The sequence below is a fragment of the Caenorhabditis remanei genome, chromosome X, assembly GCF_010183535.1.
Source record: "Caenorhabditis remanei strain PX506 chromosome X, whole genome shotgun sequence".
Classification (NCBI taxonomy): domain Eukaryota; kingdom Metazoa; phylum Nematoda; class Chromadorea; order Rhabditida; family Rhabditidae; genus Caenorhabditis; species Caenorhabditis remanei.
This window is the reverse complement of record NC_071333.1, coordinates 20,294,033-20,310,517: the sequence shown is the minus strand read 5'-3', so window position 1 is coordinate 20,310,517 and position 16,485 is coordinate 20,294,033. Positions and strand designations below refer to the sequence as shown.

At 38.0% G+C, this 16,485-nt stretch overlaps 1 protein-coding gene across 1 annotated transcript; it reads right to left on the bottom strand.

Moving 5' to 3' along the window:
- Window positions 1-8,962: 8,962 nt before the first annotated feature.
- On the bottom strand, window positions 8,963-12,199 carry GCK72_026064 (uncharacterized protein; the record flags this gene model as incomplete). Its single annotated transcript, XM_053736638.1, has 10 exons — window positions 8,963-9,044; window positions 9,090-9,167; window positions 9,227-9,336; window positions 9,394-9,543; window positions 9,598-9,750; window positions 9,801-9,966; window positions 11,029-11,081; window positions 11,130-11,262; window positions 11,557-11,680; window positions 12,139-12,199. The coding sequence occupies 10 exons, from the start codon at window positions 12,197-12,199 to the stop codon at window positions 8,963-8,965; spliced, it is 1,110 nt and encodes a 369-aa protein (XP_053580204.1).
- Window positions 12,200-16,485: the final 4,286 nt, after the last annotated feature.

Here is a 16,485-nt window from a genome sequence, read left to right as displayed (position 1 = left end):
AAAAGTGACTCGGTCCCCGAAAAATCGATCTGGAAGGAGAATCATGAGTGTATTTTCATTCACTTTTTTCGTCTTTTTCCGAAGTTTCCTCTCCAAAAGCTACTCTGACCGCTAAAAAGCGACGTGGAAGAAGGATCATAGGCGAATTTTCGATTTCCGCGCTTCTGACACCAGAATCGCTCCCATTTTTTCGCCTTTTTCCAAAGTTTCCTCTCCTAAAGCTACTCTGACCCCTTAAAAGCGACGTGGGAGAAGGATCATGGGCGAATTTTCGGTTTCCCAGCTTCTGACACCTGAATAGTTGACATTTCTCTGACATTCGATGAAGTTTTCTGTCTAAAAGCGACTCGATCCCCGAAAAATCGATCTGGAAGGTGGATCATGGACGAATGTTCGATTTCCGTGCATCTGACACCCGGATCGTTCACATTTTTTCGACTTTTTTCGAAGTTTTCTTTCCAAAAGCTACTCTTGACCTAAAAAGCGAAGTGGAAGAAGGATCACGAGCGAATGTTCGATTTCCGTGCTTCTGACACCCGGATCGTTCACATTTTTTCGACTTTTTTCGAAGTTTTCTTTCCAAAAGCTACTCTTGACCTAAAAAGCGAAGTGGAAGAAGGATCACGAGCGAATGTTCGATTTCCGTGCTTCTGACACCCGAATCGTTCACATTTTCTCTACTTTTTTCGAAGTTTTCTCTCCAAAAGTGACTCAAGCCCATAAAAATCGATCTGGAAGGTGGATCATGTGCGAATTTTTGGTTCCCAGCTTCGGACACCTGAATAGTTGACATTTTTCTAACATTCGATGAAGTTTTCTGCCCAAAAGTGACTCGATCCCCGAAAAATCGATCTGGAAGGAGGATCATAGGCGAATTTTCGGTTCCCCAGCTTCTGACACCTGAATACATGACATTTCTCTGAGATTCGATGAAGTTTTCTGCCCAAAAGTGACTCGGTCCCCGAAAAATCGATCTGGAAGGAGAATCATGAGTGTATTTTCATTCACTTTTTTCGTCTTTTTCCGAAGTTTCCTCTCCAAAAGCTACTCTGACCGCTAAAAAGCGACGTGGAAGAAGGATCATAGGCGAATTTTCGATTTCCGCGCTTCTGACACCAGAATCGCTCCCATTTTTTCGCCTTTTTCCAAAGTTTCCTCTCCTAAAGCTACTCTGACCCCTTAAAAGCGACGTGGGAGAAGGATCATATGCGAATTTTCTGTTCCCCAGCTTCTGACACCTGAATTCTTGACATTTTATCGACTTTCGATGAAGTTTTCTGTTTGATGAAAAGCGACCCTTGGCCCAAAAAATCGATCTGGAAGCGAAGTTGTCTAAGGTGAACGGTCTGTCAAAAATCTGCCAGACGACAATCAGGATTTTGATTCTCAGTTTTCTACCTGGCGCGCCAGGCACGTTACATTAAAACGCAAACGTTAACCAAAGAAAAAGCGCACACGACTCTCTCCTGTTTCAATCTGAGAAAAAACGGTTGTTATAATATGTGAGCTCATATTCTCATGATCAATAATACAACTTGTATTTGACTTCACAGTTTATTCAAAGAAAATCACAACAACATCATAAAGAAGAATTGAGTTAGACCTTAAAAACACATTGTCCTTCAAAACACCGCCGCGGAGGGCACCATTCTTGGCTCTCTCCACACTTCCGAATCACTTCCATAGATCGGAGGACACACCTCTCCTCGTGACACATGTAGCGGGGTTTGCATCTGGGGCTACAATGAGTCCTTGGGAAATTGCCTTGAACTTCCGTCGAGATTGTTTGGTTCTCCTGAAGGTCGTTGGCTTTGGTTGGTTTTGTAAAGACCAAAACCATGGAAAGGATGAGACACGGGACCTGTAATAAAGAGCGTGACGATAAGACAACAGCCGGGAGCGCGGTGGACCCCTCCTGCTAGCAGTGCAAGCGCCAAAAAAGGTTTTCTTCTGCCAACCCCAGTCTGAATCCCTTGTAAACTCACCAAGAACAATTTCATTACTCAGAAGGACAGAATCAGTTAGAAAAATATCAAAAACTGATAGAGACTGATGCCTACCACTGGTTGGCTCCCCTTTTTATACAGGTTTTAATTCGATTTGCACCTTTACTCCTCCCTCGCATGAGAAACAGGCCATATTCGAGGTGGGTGGGATGGAAAATTTCAGAAAAAAGACCATAACATTTCTTTTGATATCGTTTCTTCCTCGTGAAAAACGAAGGGAAAAGAAAAAGTGCAAAGCGGGAAATTGATATTGAGAACATCTTCTGAATTGAGTTTTTCTTAAAATATTACATTGAATGCCTCATTAATGCACTTCTAGCACCGTAGCATACGTTATACAACACTAATTAAACTTTTAAATCTTTGGAAACAAGTATGACTTGCTTTTGGTGGGAGGAGATGTCAACAGATTGTTGGAAATAACTGAGAAATTGTAAATCTGTAAATGATACCAAACTCTACTCTTCGTCATGTGGAGAACTGCGCCAGATAACAGCTAGGTTGTTATTTCTTGTCTGTCTTGCTTTTTTTTAATGAGGAAAATATCGATTTCCAAGTCATAACATCATAAAACTGTCCTTTTTTGAAAAGAATTTCATGTTATCAACTTCGAGGCAGGACAAATGAAAATTGATGTCATTCAAATAACTATTGTTATGTAACGGAGTGACCAGCTTCATGTTATTGTAGTTTTCCGGCATTTTTGATGGTTGGGACCAGCACTTGAATGTCTTCTTGGAGATGGGTAACGGCTGACAGCCATTAATCGACCAGGTTTACCTGAAAGACCACATTTCTCACGGAGAGTACCAAGTAGCTCGACAAATTCACTAACCGCAAAACATTCGAAGCTGAGGAAATACAATTCCGATTGACAACACATTTGTAACTCCAATCCGCATTTTTAGCAAGTTTCGTTACACAAGCATCGATCCCAAACAAGTCATCATGACATGAATACTCCTACGCGTCATTTCAAAGTAGTTGTGGCACTTCAACCATGTTCTCACAGTTCTGAGGAATTCTATCACTCTGGTATACAGTAAAAAAGCTGGAAGTTGCCAAGTCCGGTACTAACAAGTCTGCAAAAAGTCCAAATGAGATGAGAAAAGGGAAACTAGATTGAACTCACTCCATCAATGCAGCAGTTCTGCTTTTTTCAACTTCTCCGACCCGTCTCTCAATGTCAATCTTGGTTGAGCGGTCCTCTAACAGCATTAGGAGGATGAAACGTGCCATCTAGGGTACTTTCAGTTCGTTGACTACCGTATTCTTGACCAGCAGTTGTTTTAGACTCAAATTGTGAGTGACTGCGTTCTTCATCCCGACTTTCACATCAAAGGCGTTGTAACTTGCCAAGTCCGATACAACAAGTCTGCAAAATATCCTAGTTAGTAGAAAAAGATGCAATTAAATGAACTCACTTCATCAATGCTGCAATACGGATTTCTTCCGGCTTCCTTTTCTCCAACTAATGTTTCTGATTTGAGCTTGAATCAGCAATTTCCTTGGCAGAATTCCCGTTTTGGCTCAATTTTTAACCAATTTGCACGAACTCGAATGTACAAAGCCTACAATCCAGTATGTAGAACCATTAACTAATGAAATCAACGACTAATGGACCAGAATTGTAGACGTCGAAGAGTTTTGAGCCATTATAACGAATGTCAAACGCCACAACTGCTGACGAGGTAAGGAGCTCTGATTCTTTTGTTGCGTTTACCTAAAAAAATGTTTCAAACAAATAATTTCACGGTATTGAAAAAATTCTTAACGGTTTTGATGGGTCGAATTGAATTGGAAATTTCCGTGGTCTCACAGACATCATCAATTCGTATCTTGCTCTTCTTTCCGTCACTCAATGTCGTTCTTTATTGAATTTTCCTCTTCACATCATCGAACGTTCAAGTTTACGACAACACTTGACCAACGTTCATAATCGAATGACTTCCTTGCCATCGATGTCCGGATGTATCTGATGTCCCTCAAATCCAGATTCTTTTGACTCAAGTTGTGAGAGATTGTTTACCCCTATCCAACTTTCCCATTGAAGCCGTTTCGATTAGGGTTATTTAAACGTTTTTTTCTTTTGCATAATCTCTGCCTTGGCTCAGTTTTCTAGTAATCTGGGTGTACTCGAATGTACAAAGCCAACAGTCCAGTATGTAGAACCATTAGTGGAATCAACGACTAGTAAACCAGAATTGTAGACGTCGAAGAGTTCTGAGCCATTGGAACGGAATTCTCAAATCCAGGTGCAGATGATGTAAACACTGACATCCAAGTGTTCTGTCTACAATACGGTTTTGGCATATCAGAAATTTCACTTTTTTGTGAAAAGTGCTTACCAGTTTTGATGAAGTCCTGTCGGTCGAATTGAATCGGAAATTTCCATGCTTTTACAGACGTAATCCCTGGGTATTTTGTTATGTTCCAGTTCTTGACCAGCGCATGTTTTCTTTTCATCGATATCCAGATGTATCATTACAGTATATCCCGGTTATTTAGAATCCAGGTGGTTTTATCTTTGAAGCAGAAGAGTACGTGACGCTGCTGGAGCTATTCAATTCAAGACCAAACTGCAAAGTATCAGATTTATTGATTTATGAGAACGTAGAAATAAGAATGAACTTACTGTATACGATGTATCGTATTTTCTTTCTGCCGTGATTTTCTTTACTAATATGGAGTGGACGTCGAACGCTTCATCGTATTTAGAGTCATAACTCCAACGACCGTCTCACATGTCGGTACGCCAATAAAAGAGTCATCCGACTTCACTGAACTTCGAAATCGTCGAAATGTTGGTAATGATGATGTGAGCTCTGAAAAGAAATTGGTTCATTTATTAAAATTTGAGTATATACGATATTCACAAAGCACTCACTTCTTTCCAAGGAATTGTGCAGGTTTGCCTGTTGATAGCAATAGATTTCTCATTTTTGTGACTTTGTTCGCCTAGATTTATTTTCGTGTTGATTATAGCTGAAAAAAAAAACAAAATAGAATTATTTAAGCAAATTTAAAATGTAAAAAATGTAAAAATCCAAGTGTTCTCAAGAAAGGCGCCAACCCACGGTAAACACGTCAATCATTTAATACGGAACACATATTAATGAAGAAAATAGTCGAGGCACACAGTCTCTTCGGCAGACACACAGAGATGATTTTATAAGAGTGCAAAGACGCAGACCAAGAAGACGATGAGACAGTTAGGAGACGTGATAGACATCAGAGAAACATAACAGAGGCTAATGTGTTAAAAGTGCCCCTCCGAGGACATTTGGACAAGAGATGGGAGACACAGACAATACTCTCTCGTCATCATAACTGTTGCATGGCAACATTCCATCAAATCTGCTCTAATGGATTTCCAACCCAAAACAAAGAGGGAATTTTGAATAAAGATACCATCAAAGATAAAGTAAGTATTATTTCGATTGTTAATTTTTTTTACTCTTTTCCCATTTTTTCACAACTTTTCAGTACTTCCGATCAACTATTTTTTTCTTATTTTTAAAACAGTAAATTATTTCGCATAGTCTCCATTGTTTTTCTTATAATTAATTTTTGGAATTGAAGCGCTATCCGACAAAGTGCACAAAAAAAGTTTGACTCGTTTTCCGTGAATTGGCGCTTTTCTTGAGAACACTTGGATTTACCCCCCTTTTCACCGCTTTAAACCTGTTATAAGTATTCTAATTTGCTTATTTTCAGATATAATCGACACAAAAAATCATCGAGTGGCTGCGCTTTCACGAAATGCAAAATTTACTGGTACTTCACCGAGAGAAACCAGTCTAATTGCTGAAAAACAGGTTAGTATTTATATCAAGTGGTTTAGATCACAATTCCAATAATCAGAGAGATTGCATTTCAGTTAACTCATCTTCATCACGTGCATTTAGACAAAATGAAAAATTGCTGCGTTTCGTGAAGGTTTTCAAGAAAAAATAAAAGGGAATAATCTCTTGCAGCAATGCACTGGAATCATCACTCTATTTAACATATTTGTTGCTCAAAAGCCAACAAATATGACCCCTCGGAAGAAAGAAACTCGTGTACATGTTGTGAAAAAGTGTGTGTAAGCTGACCAACATTCTATCACAAGAAAAATTCAAAGAAATAAAAAAAATGAACGCGAAAGACAGCTCATGGAAAGAAATGGTCGTTAGGAGCAAGTTCGAAGAAGAGATCTTGTTCAGAGGAGATGCGCTATGGTTGGAAATTTAATTCGAAATAACACGTGAGATTGCTTCACTGCAAACAGGCAGGTTAGTACCTTTTTACAGACGTATATTCTTCATATCCGGAATTTGATGGACAAATTCATTGAATTTCAGTGTCCACACCGTGATGAAAACCAGGATTCAAAAAAAAGATAGCCGCACTCGGATGTACTCAAAAGGCGCTTTCTACTCCTCTTCGAGCCTGCTTGGACTGTATCTGCTTGAGCTGCTCCTGCGTTCAGCTATGACCATTCAGTTTGAAACCGATTTGTTCAACTCCAGCGATTGATAGTTTTTTTGCTTAGCTGAAACAGATGCTCAGAAATGGGATAAACCAATTCAGAATCTAAAATATCGATGTAGAGACCAGAAACATCAGTCGGAGAGGTTGAAGCTGAAAAAACCGTTGATGAAGTGAGTTCATTTAAATTGCATCTTTCTTTACGAACTTAAATTATTTGTAGGCTTGTTTGTACCGGACTTGGCAACTTCCAGCTGTTTTTCTGTATACCGACGTAATAGAATAGCATCCGAGCGAGTGAACATTGCTAGAAATCGAGCCAATGCAATGGTTATGCCAAGAAAACGCACTTTTCGACGCCTACAGTTCTGGTCCACTAGTCGTTGATTTCATTTGTTAATGATTCTACATAGTGGAGTGTTGGCTTTGTCCATTTGAGTACGTGCAATTGGTGAACAATTGAGCCAATACGAGAATTCTGCCAAGGAAAAAGCTGATTCCAGCTCAAATCAGAATCATTAGTTGGAGAAATAGAAGCCGGAAGAAATCAGTACTGCTGCATTGATGGAGTGAGTTCATTTTGATTGTATATTGTTCTACTAACTTGGACAGTTTGCAGATTTGTTGTATCCGACTTGGCAAGTTACAACGCCTTCGATGGGAAAGTCGGATTGAAGAACACAGTCACTCACAAATTGTGCCAAAAGCATCAGCTGGTCAAGAATACGCTGGTCAATGAACTGAAAGTACCCTAGATGGCACGTTTCATACTCCTAATGCTGTGAAAGGACCGTTTTACCGAGATTGACATTGAGAGACGGGTCGGAGAAGTTGAAAAAATCAGTACTGCTGCATTGATGGAGTGAGTTCATTTCAATTGCATCTTTCTCATCTTATTTTGACCTTTGCAGACTTGTTTGTACCGGATTCGGCCACTTCCAGCTATTCTTCAGTATATCAGAGTTATCGAATTGCTCAGATCTGTGGGAACATTGTTGAAGGGCCACAACTACATTGAAATGACGCGTTGGAGTATTCATGTCAAGATGACTTGTTTGGTATCGATGCTTGTGTAACGAAAGTTGTTAAAAATGCGGATTAAAATCACAAGTGTGTCGCCAACTGCAATTTTATTCCCTCAGCTTCATATTTTTTGCGGTTAGTAAATTTGTCGACCTATTTGGTACTCTCCGTGAGAAATGTGGTCTTTTAGGTAAACCTGGTTGACTAATGGATGTTAGCCGGAGAGCAATACGAGAAAAACGTCAAATGGTAACAAGAACGAGGATTGTATCACTTCGTTCTATTTTGATATACATTAGAGAACGGACAACAATTGCAATAATTTTGATTTATCCTGTCTCGGAGTTGAAAGTATGAAATAATTTTCAAGAATTGATAGTTTTGTGATGATATTATTTGGAAATTGATATTTTTGAAAAAACATTGATGAGCGATCTAAATTTTTTTTTTAAATAAAAATAACCATTTTTGTGTTGTGACGTGTTCCTGTGTTATTTATTCTTGATCGTCAGCTGGATAATTTTTTCAAAAGGATAACACACAAGCAGGGACAAAGAAGAGCAACAACAACTGCCTAAAACATTCACAGTCGTGAGAGCAATCGCACCCGTTATCGCGGCTTTTGTAGTTTCTGATGTCCTTCGGCAAAAGACTCGAACACCATCAGATAAGCTCCTGTCAGGTCACCGATATCACAAGAACTGTTAAAAACAATGTAGTGACTGTCGAATGTTCACATTTTTTTTGTTTTGTTGTACAGCTGAAAGTGTAGACTAATTCAGGAAACCACGTCTACTCGGAGGAGTATCTACACAAATTTTGTCATATTTCGATTTGTTCATTCTTACAGTCAAGACGATTTATAATTTCATAAGAATAACTTTATAGGAAAACAAATCTTTTAAAATAAAAAAAACCTTTTATTTGCCTTTCAAATAGTATAGATACAATTAAATGAGAAATAATGACGAAATGATGGATGCAGTCGAGCTCTCATGTTTTCTCACCCGCAAAATAGTATTTTTATTTCAGATTGACTACTAACATCTGGGTTTTCGGAGAATAGAATCTACCAGCGATTTGAATTCGATCTACCACAACCTAAGTGACAATTCTTGGGGGGTTTATGAAGTCTTAGACAAATAAAAATGAGAAAATTATTACATACTGGGCAAAATAAGGGAAGTTTGTACACCGGATTGTCAACAGACAAAGTTTTAGGGGGAATTATTGTATTAGAGTTCAAGGAAACTCAGAAAACCGATTGACACGTGACAAAAAAAGTGGATCACAACCAGGGGGAGAACTACGGGGACGAGATGAGACGGGGATGGAGAATTCGGAACTAGATATCACATGTGGTTTGAACTAACAGGAGTAAAGATGAACAAGTTAAGGTTGTAAGATAATAATTATTGAGCAGTGTAGGTATGAGGATTACAGTAGACTGTAGAACTACGAGATTATAAGAAACCAGATGCATTGTGGTGGTGCTCATCTTCAGTTTCTTCGGTTTCTATGGTTTGAGCATCGAAATCGCAGACTCTGAGAATGAAAAAGTATTATTAATTTGAAAAAATTAAAAAGTACCTTTCAGTTTGATCAAAAAGTGAATAATGAACTTCATATTTAGATAGCTTCTCATTCATCAACACCATTGGTTTGAATCTGCAACATAGTTAATAACATAATTACTGTTATTACATTCTTGAATGCAACTAGCTTACTTATAGCCCCACAGAATCTCATCTGGTAAGAATGACGTCCTTGCTTGGAAAGTCATACCAGTAGCCTCCACGATTCCTTCCACAGTCATAATAAGTTCGAAATCGGCTTTCTAAAAAGAAAAAATAATGAAATTTCTAGATTTTTCAAAGATTTTTCAACCACTCACCGCAATATTATCCCGCGACATTCCATAAAGCGGGCTGTCCTCGTTGATGACGTGGCGGACAATAATAGGCCATAAGAGGAGAACACGATCCCATCCACTGTCATAACCAACATTCATATCCTTCACTCCGATCAGTTCCCGGTCTCCTCGCTAAACAATTTTTTTTGTTGGATTTATTCGAAAAAATTGATCTTTTAAACATACACTATTAATTTTGGAGCAAGCCATGTAGAGCCGAACATGGGACTCGGCCAAAAACAGTTTTTCTTGAATATCAGCGAGTCTTATCATAAGAGTCGGTCGTTTGTCATGCTCATCGAGTGGACCAATAACTGCCATACGAGAGAAACGCATTTCCTGGAAATTTGATGATTCTTCATGTTTATCACTATATAAATAATACCCACCTGTCGCCTTTTCTTCGGTCGCAAGATTTTGGCGATAACGATACCAGCTAGTATTGTTTGAAGAAACACTCCGACCACACATTGGACACAAAGTGTTAGATATGCAGGAGGGCACAGATCCGTCATATACCGAAGACCATATCCGATCGTGTGTTGGGATTCCATACTAAAAATGATTTTGTTCAGATTTCAATTCCGAAGAGCTAACAGACACTGTAGCTCTGTGAAACTCAATTTTTGATTTGATTTTTTGAATCTTTCTCCCTCATAGCCCTTGTCCGTTGTAATTCCCATCACATTCTCCCCTCTAATCCAGATTCATCTTGTTTTGGAATTTTTTGGTTTCCAATACTCAAAACATGTAATTATCCTCCTCTGACTCACATTTATGCTCGAAAGAATTTTAACACTCTCATTAGCATGTACTATTCGGAAAGAGCACAACATTTTCGGTTGATAGGACACAAAATTTGGTTCTTGAGAGAGTAAATTGAAAAATATGAAAAACGCGTGATTAGAGAAATGAAAAAAGTTGATCTCTTATGTTTCTCTAAAGTTTGAAACTTGAATTTGGACCTGGAACATATGTAATTTATACTATAACCAGGTTGTTAGAACACCACTAAATCTCTGATCAAATGAGACGTCTCATCACCAAACACACGAATAAAGAGACAATTCGGAAATTGCAAACAGGAATGGGTCCTGTGCATCAGAATTGAAAATGGAACACTGATTTTTGTCCTTTTTCGGTTTTTTGGGATAAAAACGTCAGATTATTTAATTATTTATGTCGTCTTGAATGTAAATCAGTAATTTTCTCTGTCATTTTAATTAACCATATTTATTAAGGCAGCGCTCATAATCATATTTATTTTGTTTTCCAGGCTCTAACTCTTGTAAAAATTTCTGAATTCCCCATTATTTCTAGTCTAGAACGTAGTCCCATCTTTACCCTCTTCTTTTCTTCTTTGCCTCAACATATTGCGTCACAAATCTAATTTTCGCACATCTTTCATTTTGTTACCCCCCGACGTTTCGAACCCTTTTCTCGGGACGCCAAAATTGGATTGGGAAAAAGAAAAAAGTTTCGCAACATCTCAAAGATTTTTATATTTTAGATATGGGAACTTGAACTCTTTTATTTTGGCTGACATTTAGAATCCAGCCTTATCAGTCACAGACAGGAAAGAGCGTCGGATGTTTAAAACCGGAAAAAAGAACTCACCTGAACAGGAAGGCACTGATAAGATTGTCGACGTTGGCGATGCACGCTTCATCCTTAAAATAACCCATTAAAATAAAAATTTCTCAAAATTTCAATATTACCTTCTTAACCGTCTTCAATCTAGAAATCACATAGTAGATCACCGCGAAAATCGTCCACGACACAATGAAACCGAGCAGAAACAGAATGCAAATGGTCCGCCAGTTGCATTCGATGATAAGATGAAACCAGTTTCTGCAATACCTCCATCTACACAGACGGTGCGAACACCCGTCGTTTTCTCAGGGGGGAAGGAAAACAGTGTGTGTGTGTGGTGTTTGTTCCAGAAAGTGAATTGGAAGGCACAAAGGGGGTAGAAGTTTACAAGATACGGTAGGAGGCACACAAACTCTAATTCCCCCCACTGCTGATCTCACCGGGAACTTTTTGTCCCGATTTCCTAATCTAGACATACAACAGTGTACACACAATAAGTTTCACTCCAAGTCACGACAAGTGAAGAAAAAACAGACAAGAGGATCACCGTACTTGTATGCTTGTCGAAACCGTTCCGGAATTTGGATATTGTTGAGTAGAGTCTTTCCGTCCTTTGATACCAAGCGAGCTCGTTGTACACCAAGTTCTGGAGCTGAACTGGAGAGTCGCCAACCGTCTGAAAAATGAAATATGTTTCTTCTTCTCCAAACTTGTCACGGGCGTTGTGGAACATGTTTTGAAAAAATTGAAAATTTGATTTTTTCACAAAAATATAATTTTCGACTGAAATTTAATATCAATCAAAAGGTGAATTTTTATGATAATTAAAGCGCATTTACTCTAAATTTTTTAAATTTGGTCCCGATTTTTGACATGTCTTTTTTTTACAGTCTGTGTCACCCCTTTGTACCCTCCCATGAAGAATCCTTGAAGATTTTTATTTCGCGGAGCTAGTCAAGCGTAAGCTCTTGAACTTTTTCCCTCTCCATGTATTTTTTTTATTTTTTGTTTCCAGACGCTTGACTACCTCCTCCTCCTCGTTTATTTTTTTTTTCACAGAGACAATCATCTCGTTGTTCTTTTCCGGACAAGAAATGGTGGTACCCTTTTCCCCTTTTCTCCCCTGACACTCACTGAGCTCCTTTTTTGCTCCATTTTCACCGGATAATCGTTCAAGTTCTTCAGCCAGCGACATACTCGTGGTCTGGAAAAATGGGAAGGATTGGAAGAGAATTGAGTTGAAGGGGGAAAGGGGAGGTTATGAAATATGACAGATACCGTAATCCAAAATATAAAAGTTTCCGACAAACCTGTTCTCTAAAAGGTTATAAAAGAAACACACGAGGGAAAAAAAGGAGAAACGAGAAGAAGAGGAAAAAATTGGTGGGGTGTAGGAATTGAAATGTGATATGGGTCGAAGGCGTCGTTAGTTGCGGTAAATGTTGAAGAAACCCCCCCCCCCCCCTTTTTTTTTTGGTCCTATGACGCGTTCTTCTACATGGAAAAGAGCAACAGGAGCATTGAAGAAAAAAATTGAGCCTGGCTTAGAGCAAACGTTGGTGATGATGATGAAGAGAAGAATAAGATGAAGAAGAGATAGAAAAAAGGGCATACCCCCGTCTTTTTTGTCCCGCCGGACCGGATTTTCGGTGTTATTAGGATGAATAGGAGGAGGAAGAGAGGAAAAGAGCATTCTGAGTGCAGAAATCGAATACTTGGGCAATGTCTAGAGATCTCGCAACTTTAAGGTGCAGATAATAGCTTTTTTGTGAAAAAAATATTGTGTAACCTCATTATCCAGTCATCCTTCACGTCACAACCAAAAACTAAAATGGTGTGCATTCTATCCCCTCCCTGTTTTTTTTTCCCATGGCCACGCCCCAGAAAAAGAGCTTGGAGCACTCTCCACGTGCTTCAGCAGAGAAAAAAGAGCTGATTGATCTAGCGAACTTTTTTTCTGCTTCTCTGAATGGCGTGAAAACAAAAGAGCAGTAATTATTCGTACTTCTATAGAAATCTTCAATGAAGGGGAAAACAAAATGAGAAAAAAATTGACGTCAAAGTCATGCTAGCTCAAATCGCTGCAATAAAACATGTCTCCCGTAAAACTAAACATTTTGAGAGGAAATTTCGAATAAAATCGAAAATTCAAGAAGAGAATGATGATTTATAAAATAAAATCTTTTGGAGACTTGTGTAATAATATATGTTGAATAGGCTGAAATTGAGGGGTGGAACCTTGATGAAAAGGTTATTTTGTGAAAAGTAAAAAGATTATTTAGAAGTGGAAAAACCAAGAATGAATGTCATGATTTGTCAGCATAAAGAATCCTGTACAAAAATGAGACTTTCTAACAAGAGAAGGGTTTTGTAGGACACCAACTTGTGATTCAAAAACAGTAGTTCAGTGTTAAATTTTTTTTAAAATGATCTACAGATATTTTTTTCTATCTGACTACGATAATCAAAAAATGAACCAATTTAGAAAATTTTTCATAGAAAATGTGAACATTTTTACTGATTGTTAAAAATGTCTCATAATTCTGAATGATAGTCGAGCATTTTACTATTTTCGTAAAAAAAATTCAAAAAAATTCAAAAAGTTTGAAAAAATTTTGAATTTTGAATTTTGGCACCAAGTACCCAGACGTTCGGGCCAGGCTTAAATTTTGCTGACGAGGCCAGCTCGGGCCATGACAATTATAATCGATAAAAATTATACTGTATTCATGATATTGCCATCATACCGTCCGCACTACTATTTACATGCCAGTTTTTAACGAATTTCTGATTAGAGGCAAATATTTGGCCTTAGAAAGAAAAAAGTGCAAGAACTGCAAAAAGTATATAAAATATTCGGATGAAGACGTCGGTCTGTCTCCCCAAAATGTCTCATCCTCATCTCCAAAGGACAGGGTCCATAAGTCGTGGCCTGCGGGCGGGTGATGAAAGGAGAAATCAAGTGAAGAAGCAAAAAGAAAAAGAAAAGAAAAAGAGAAAGTCAAACTCACACATTTTCTATTTGATTTCATAAAACCACGATTTTCCCACACTTCGTCGACGACCTCCTCCTCCTCGTCAATCATTTTCTTAGTAGAGTAAAAATAGTAAGTAAATTTTTTCTAAGGAAGTTTTTAGGCTTGGCCACCGAGTCAGAAGTTGTTTGGAATGCTAGACAATAAGGGAACACAATATGGTTGAAGCGATTTGATGCTCCGTGTGTCTTTTGCTCGTTTACACTAACCACGTCTCCCTTTTTTTGGAAAATGCGGAAAGGCGGAGTGGGGGGAGATGCTCTGTGGAGCATCAATGTGTCCTATGTCTCTCTTTTTTCTAATTAGAGAAGAGAAAAAGGAAGAAGTGAAATGAATGATAGGACACTCCACGACGTCTTTGACAAGAAGATGTCAAATGGTCTTTTTTTCTTGTTGCTCACTTTCACTACTTTTTTTCGAGTTGCTCCTTCTACTTCTTTTAGTGAGTAAATGAAAAATAAGGAGTGAAGAAAATGTAGGGAATGGTTTCCTAACTAACTAGAAATCCTGATCCTTAAATCCCTCGACGTCTTTGCACTCATGCAAAAACCTGATTCACCAAAACTCAAAACCCAACGGCGGCAACTTTTAAAAATTCTACCTAGTCACCAGGCGAGTCACTTTTTGACGTCCTCAGGTTTCAGATTCTAAACTAAGAGACACCAGAGACCAGGTGGGTGTGCTCAGGTGTCCAGCAAGGTAACATCTATGGGTCGTATTAAAAATTTAAAAATACATGCTCTTTGAAAGTTTGGGAAAAGTGATTCAGAAGTAGTAGGTGACACTTTTGCGGAATACGGAGAAAGTAATAAGGTATTTGGAATATTTAGAATTCCTGTTCAAATCAAAAGTCAAAGTTTTACTGACTTATCAGTGACACGTCAAAACTCAAAAGTCAGTTCCAAACTCTTTTACTGATAAGAACCACTCCTCAAGACAGACTAGAATAACGAAACAACAAAAAAAGAAGGAAAAAGAAAGAAAGTTGTAAAGTCTTAAAGGACGAAAATCCGCTATGCTCTCTTTTTTTCTATTCTAGATTAATATTCATTCGAAATCTGATTAATCCTTTTCTTTCTTCTTTTTTCTTTCTTTTTTCTCTCATGTCTTTGCACTTTTCTATTATTCATCATAGTCATCAAGTGGTTTTTAGGGAATGGAATATGCGGCATAATACAAAAGAGAAGATAACATATAATGTAAGCTTGAACTAATTTTGAACGAAAACTGAAATGTTTAAAATTTTTTCCGAAAATGTCTAATTTTTGACTATACGTCAGAATTCAATCAAAAGCTAGTTATGCATCAAGAAGTTGGAATTTTTAATGTAAAATTTCAGAACTTTTTTAAAATTTAGTGAAAAGAAAGGTACATATTCTTGAATACGGGCCGGGCCAAAATTTGAGAAGTTTAGTTCTTATAACTACAGTACCCTATCCTCCCACGCACAACTCAAAAATCGTTATAACAAGAACACACAAAAAATGAACATGTGCCTCTCCCTCCTGCCATTCGTTTCCTTCAATCCATGTCAATGATTTGAGCAGCTCAGCTCTCGCTAATCCTGAAGAGCCGACGACATGCGACAAACGAGAACGACGACAAAAAATAAGGTATTGACAAGGTGATGGGAGGAGAAGGGAGAACACGAAAAATAAAAAAATAGGGAATAAATGTGAAGTAATCGAGCGATATTCAAGAGCCATGAACGAGGAGTGAGGAGAAAAAAGAAAACATGTTGATTTTGTGGATTACAATTTTTTGGATTAGCAGGGAAGCTGGAATTTCATAAGTTAGTCATCATACACTTCAGTTGGTTCAGAACTTCATGAAAATGCTCACGTGCTCGTCCAAAAAAAACAACGGCTCATACTTGTTTATGAGATGAAAACAAAAGTATGGGTGGGAAAAGCTGGAGGTCTTGAATATACATAATTGAATAACCAACCGCAACACAATTTTCCTACTCTTGCCTGTTAGGCCACTTTTACTTCTATGAGATTAGTGATGTTATAATAGAATGCTTCGATTTGAGAAGTTGTTGAAAACTACCGTAGGAATATTATGGGCGGTTCGAAGAAGGTGAAGTAAAACCAAAAAGTTTTATGACCTCAATTATTTTCCTTTTTCTAGACCAATTTTCTGAATGGTTTTCTTTTCCGAATATATCTACAGAATATATCTAAAGCCTATAATTTATAATAGAACGATTTTCTCAAAAAAATGGAAAAACGGAAATACGCAACAGGAACTTTTAAAAATGTGGAAGTACCATTGAAAAGAAAAAGAGAATGGAGAAAAACACTGGGAGAAAAAGGGGATGAAGAAAAAACAGAGAAATAATATCCCATGTCCTTCTTGGCAACATTAGTGTCTCCCCAGACATTATATTTATTTGTTTGTGAATATATTTGTGATGTTTGAAAAACTATCCTTCCTTAATTCT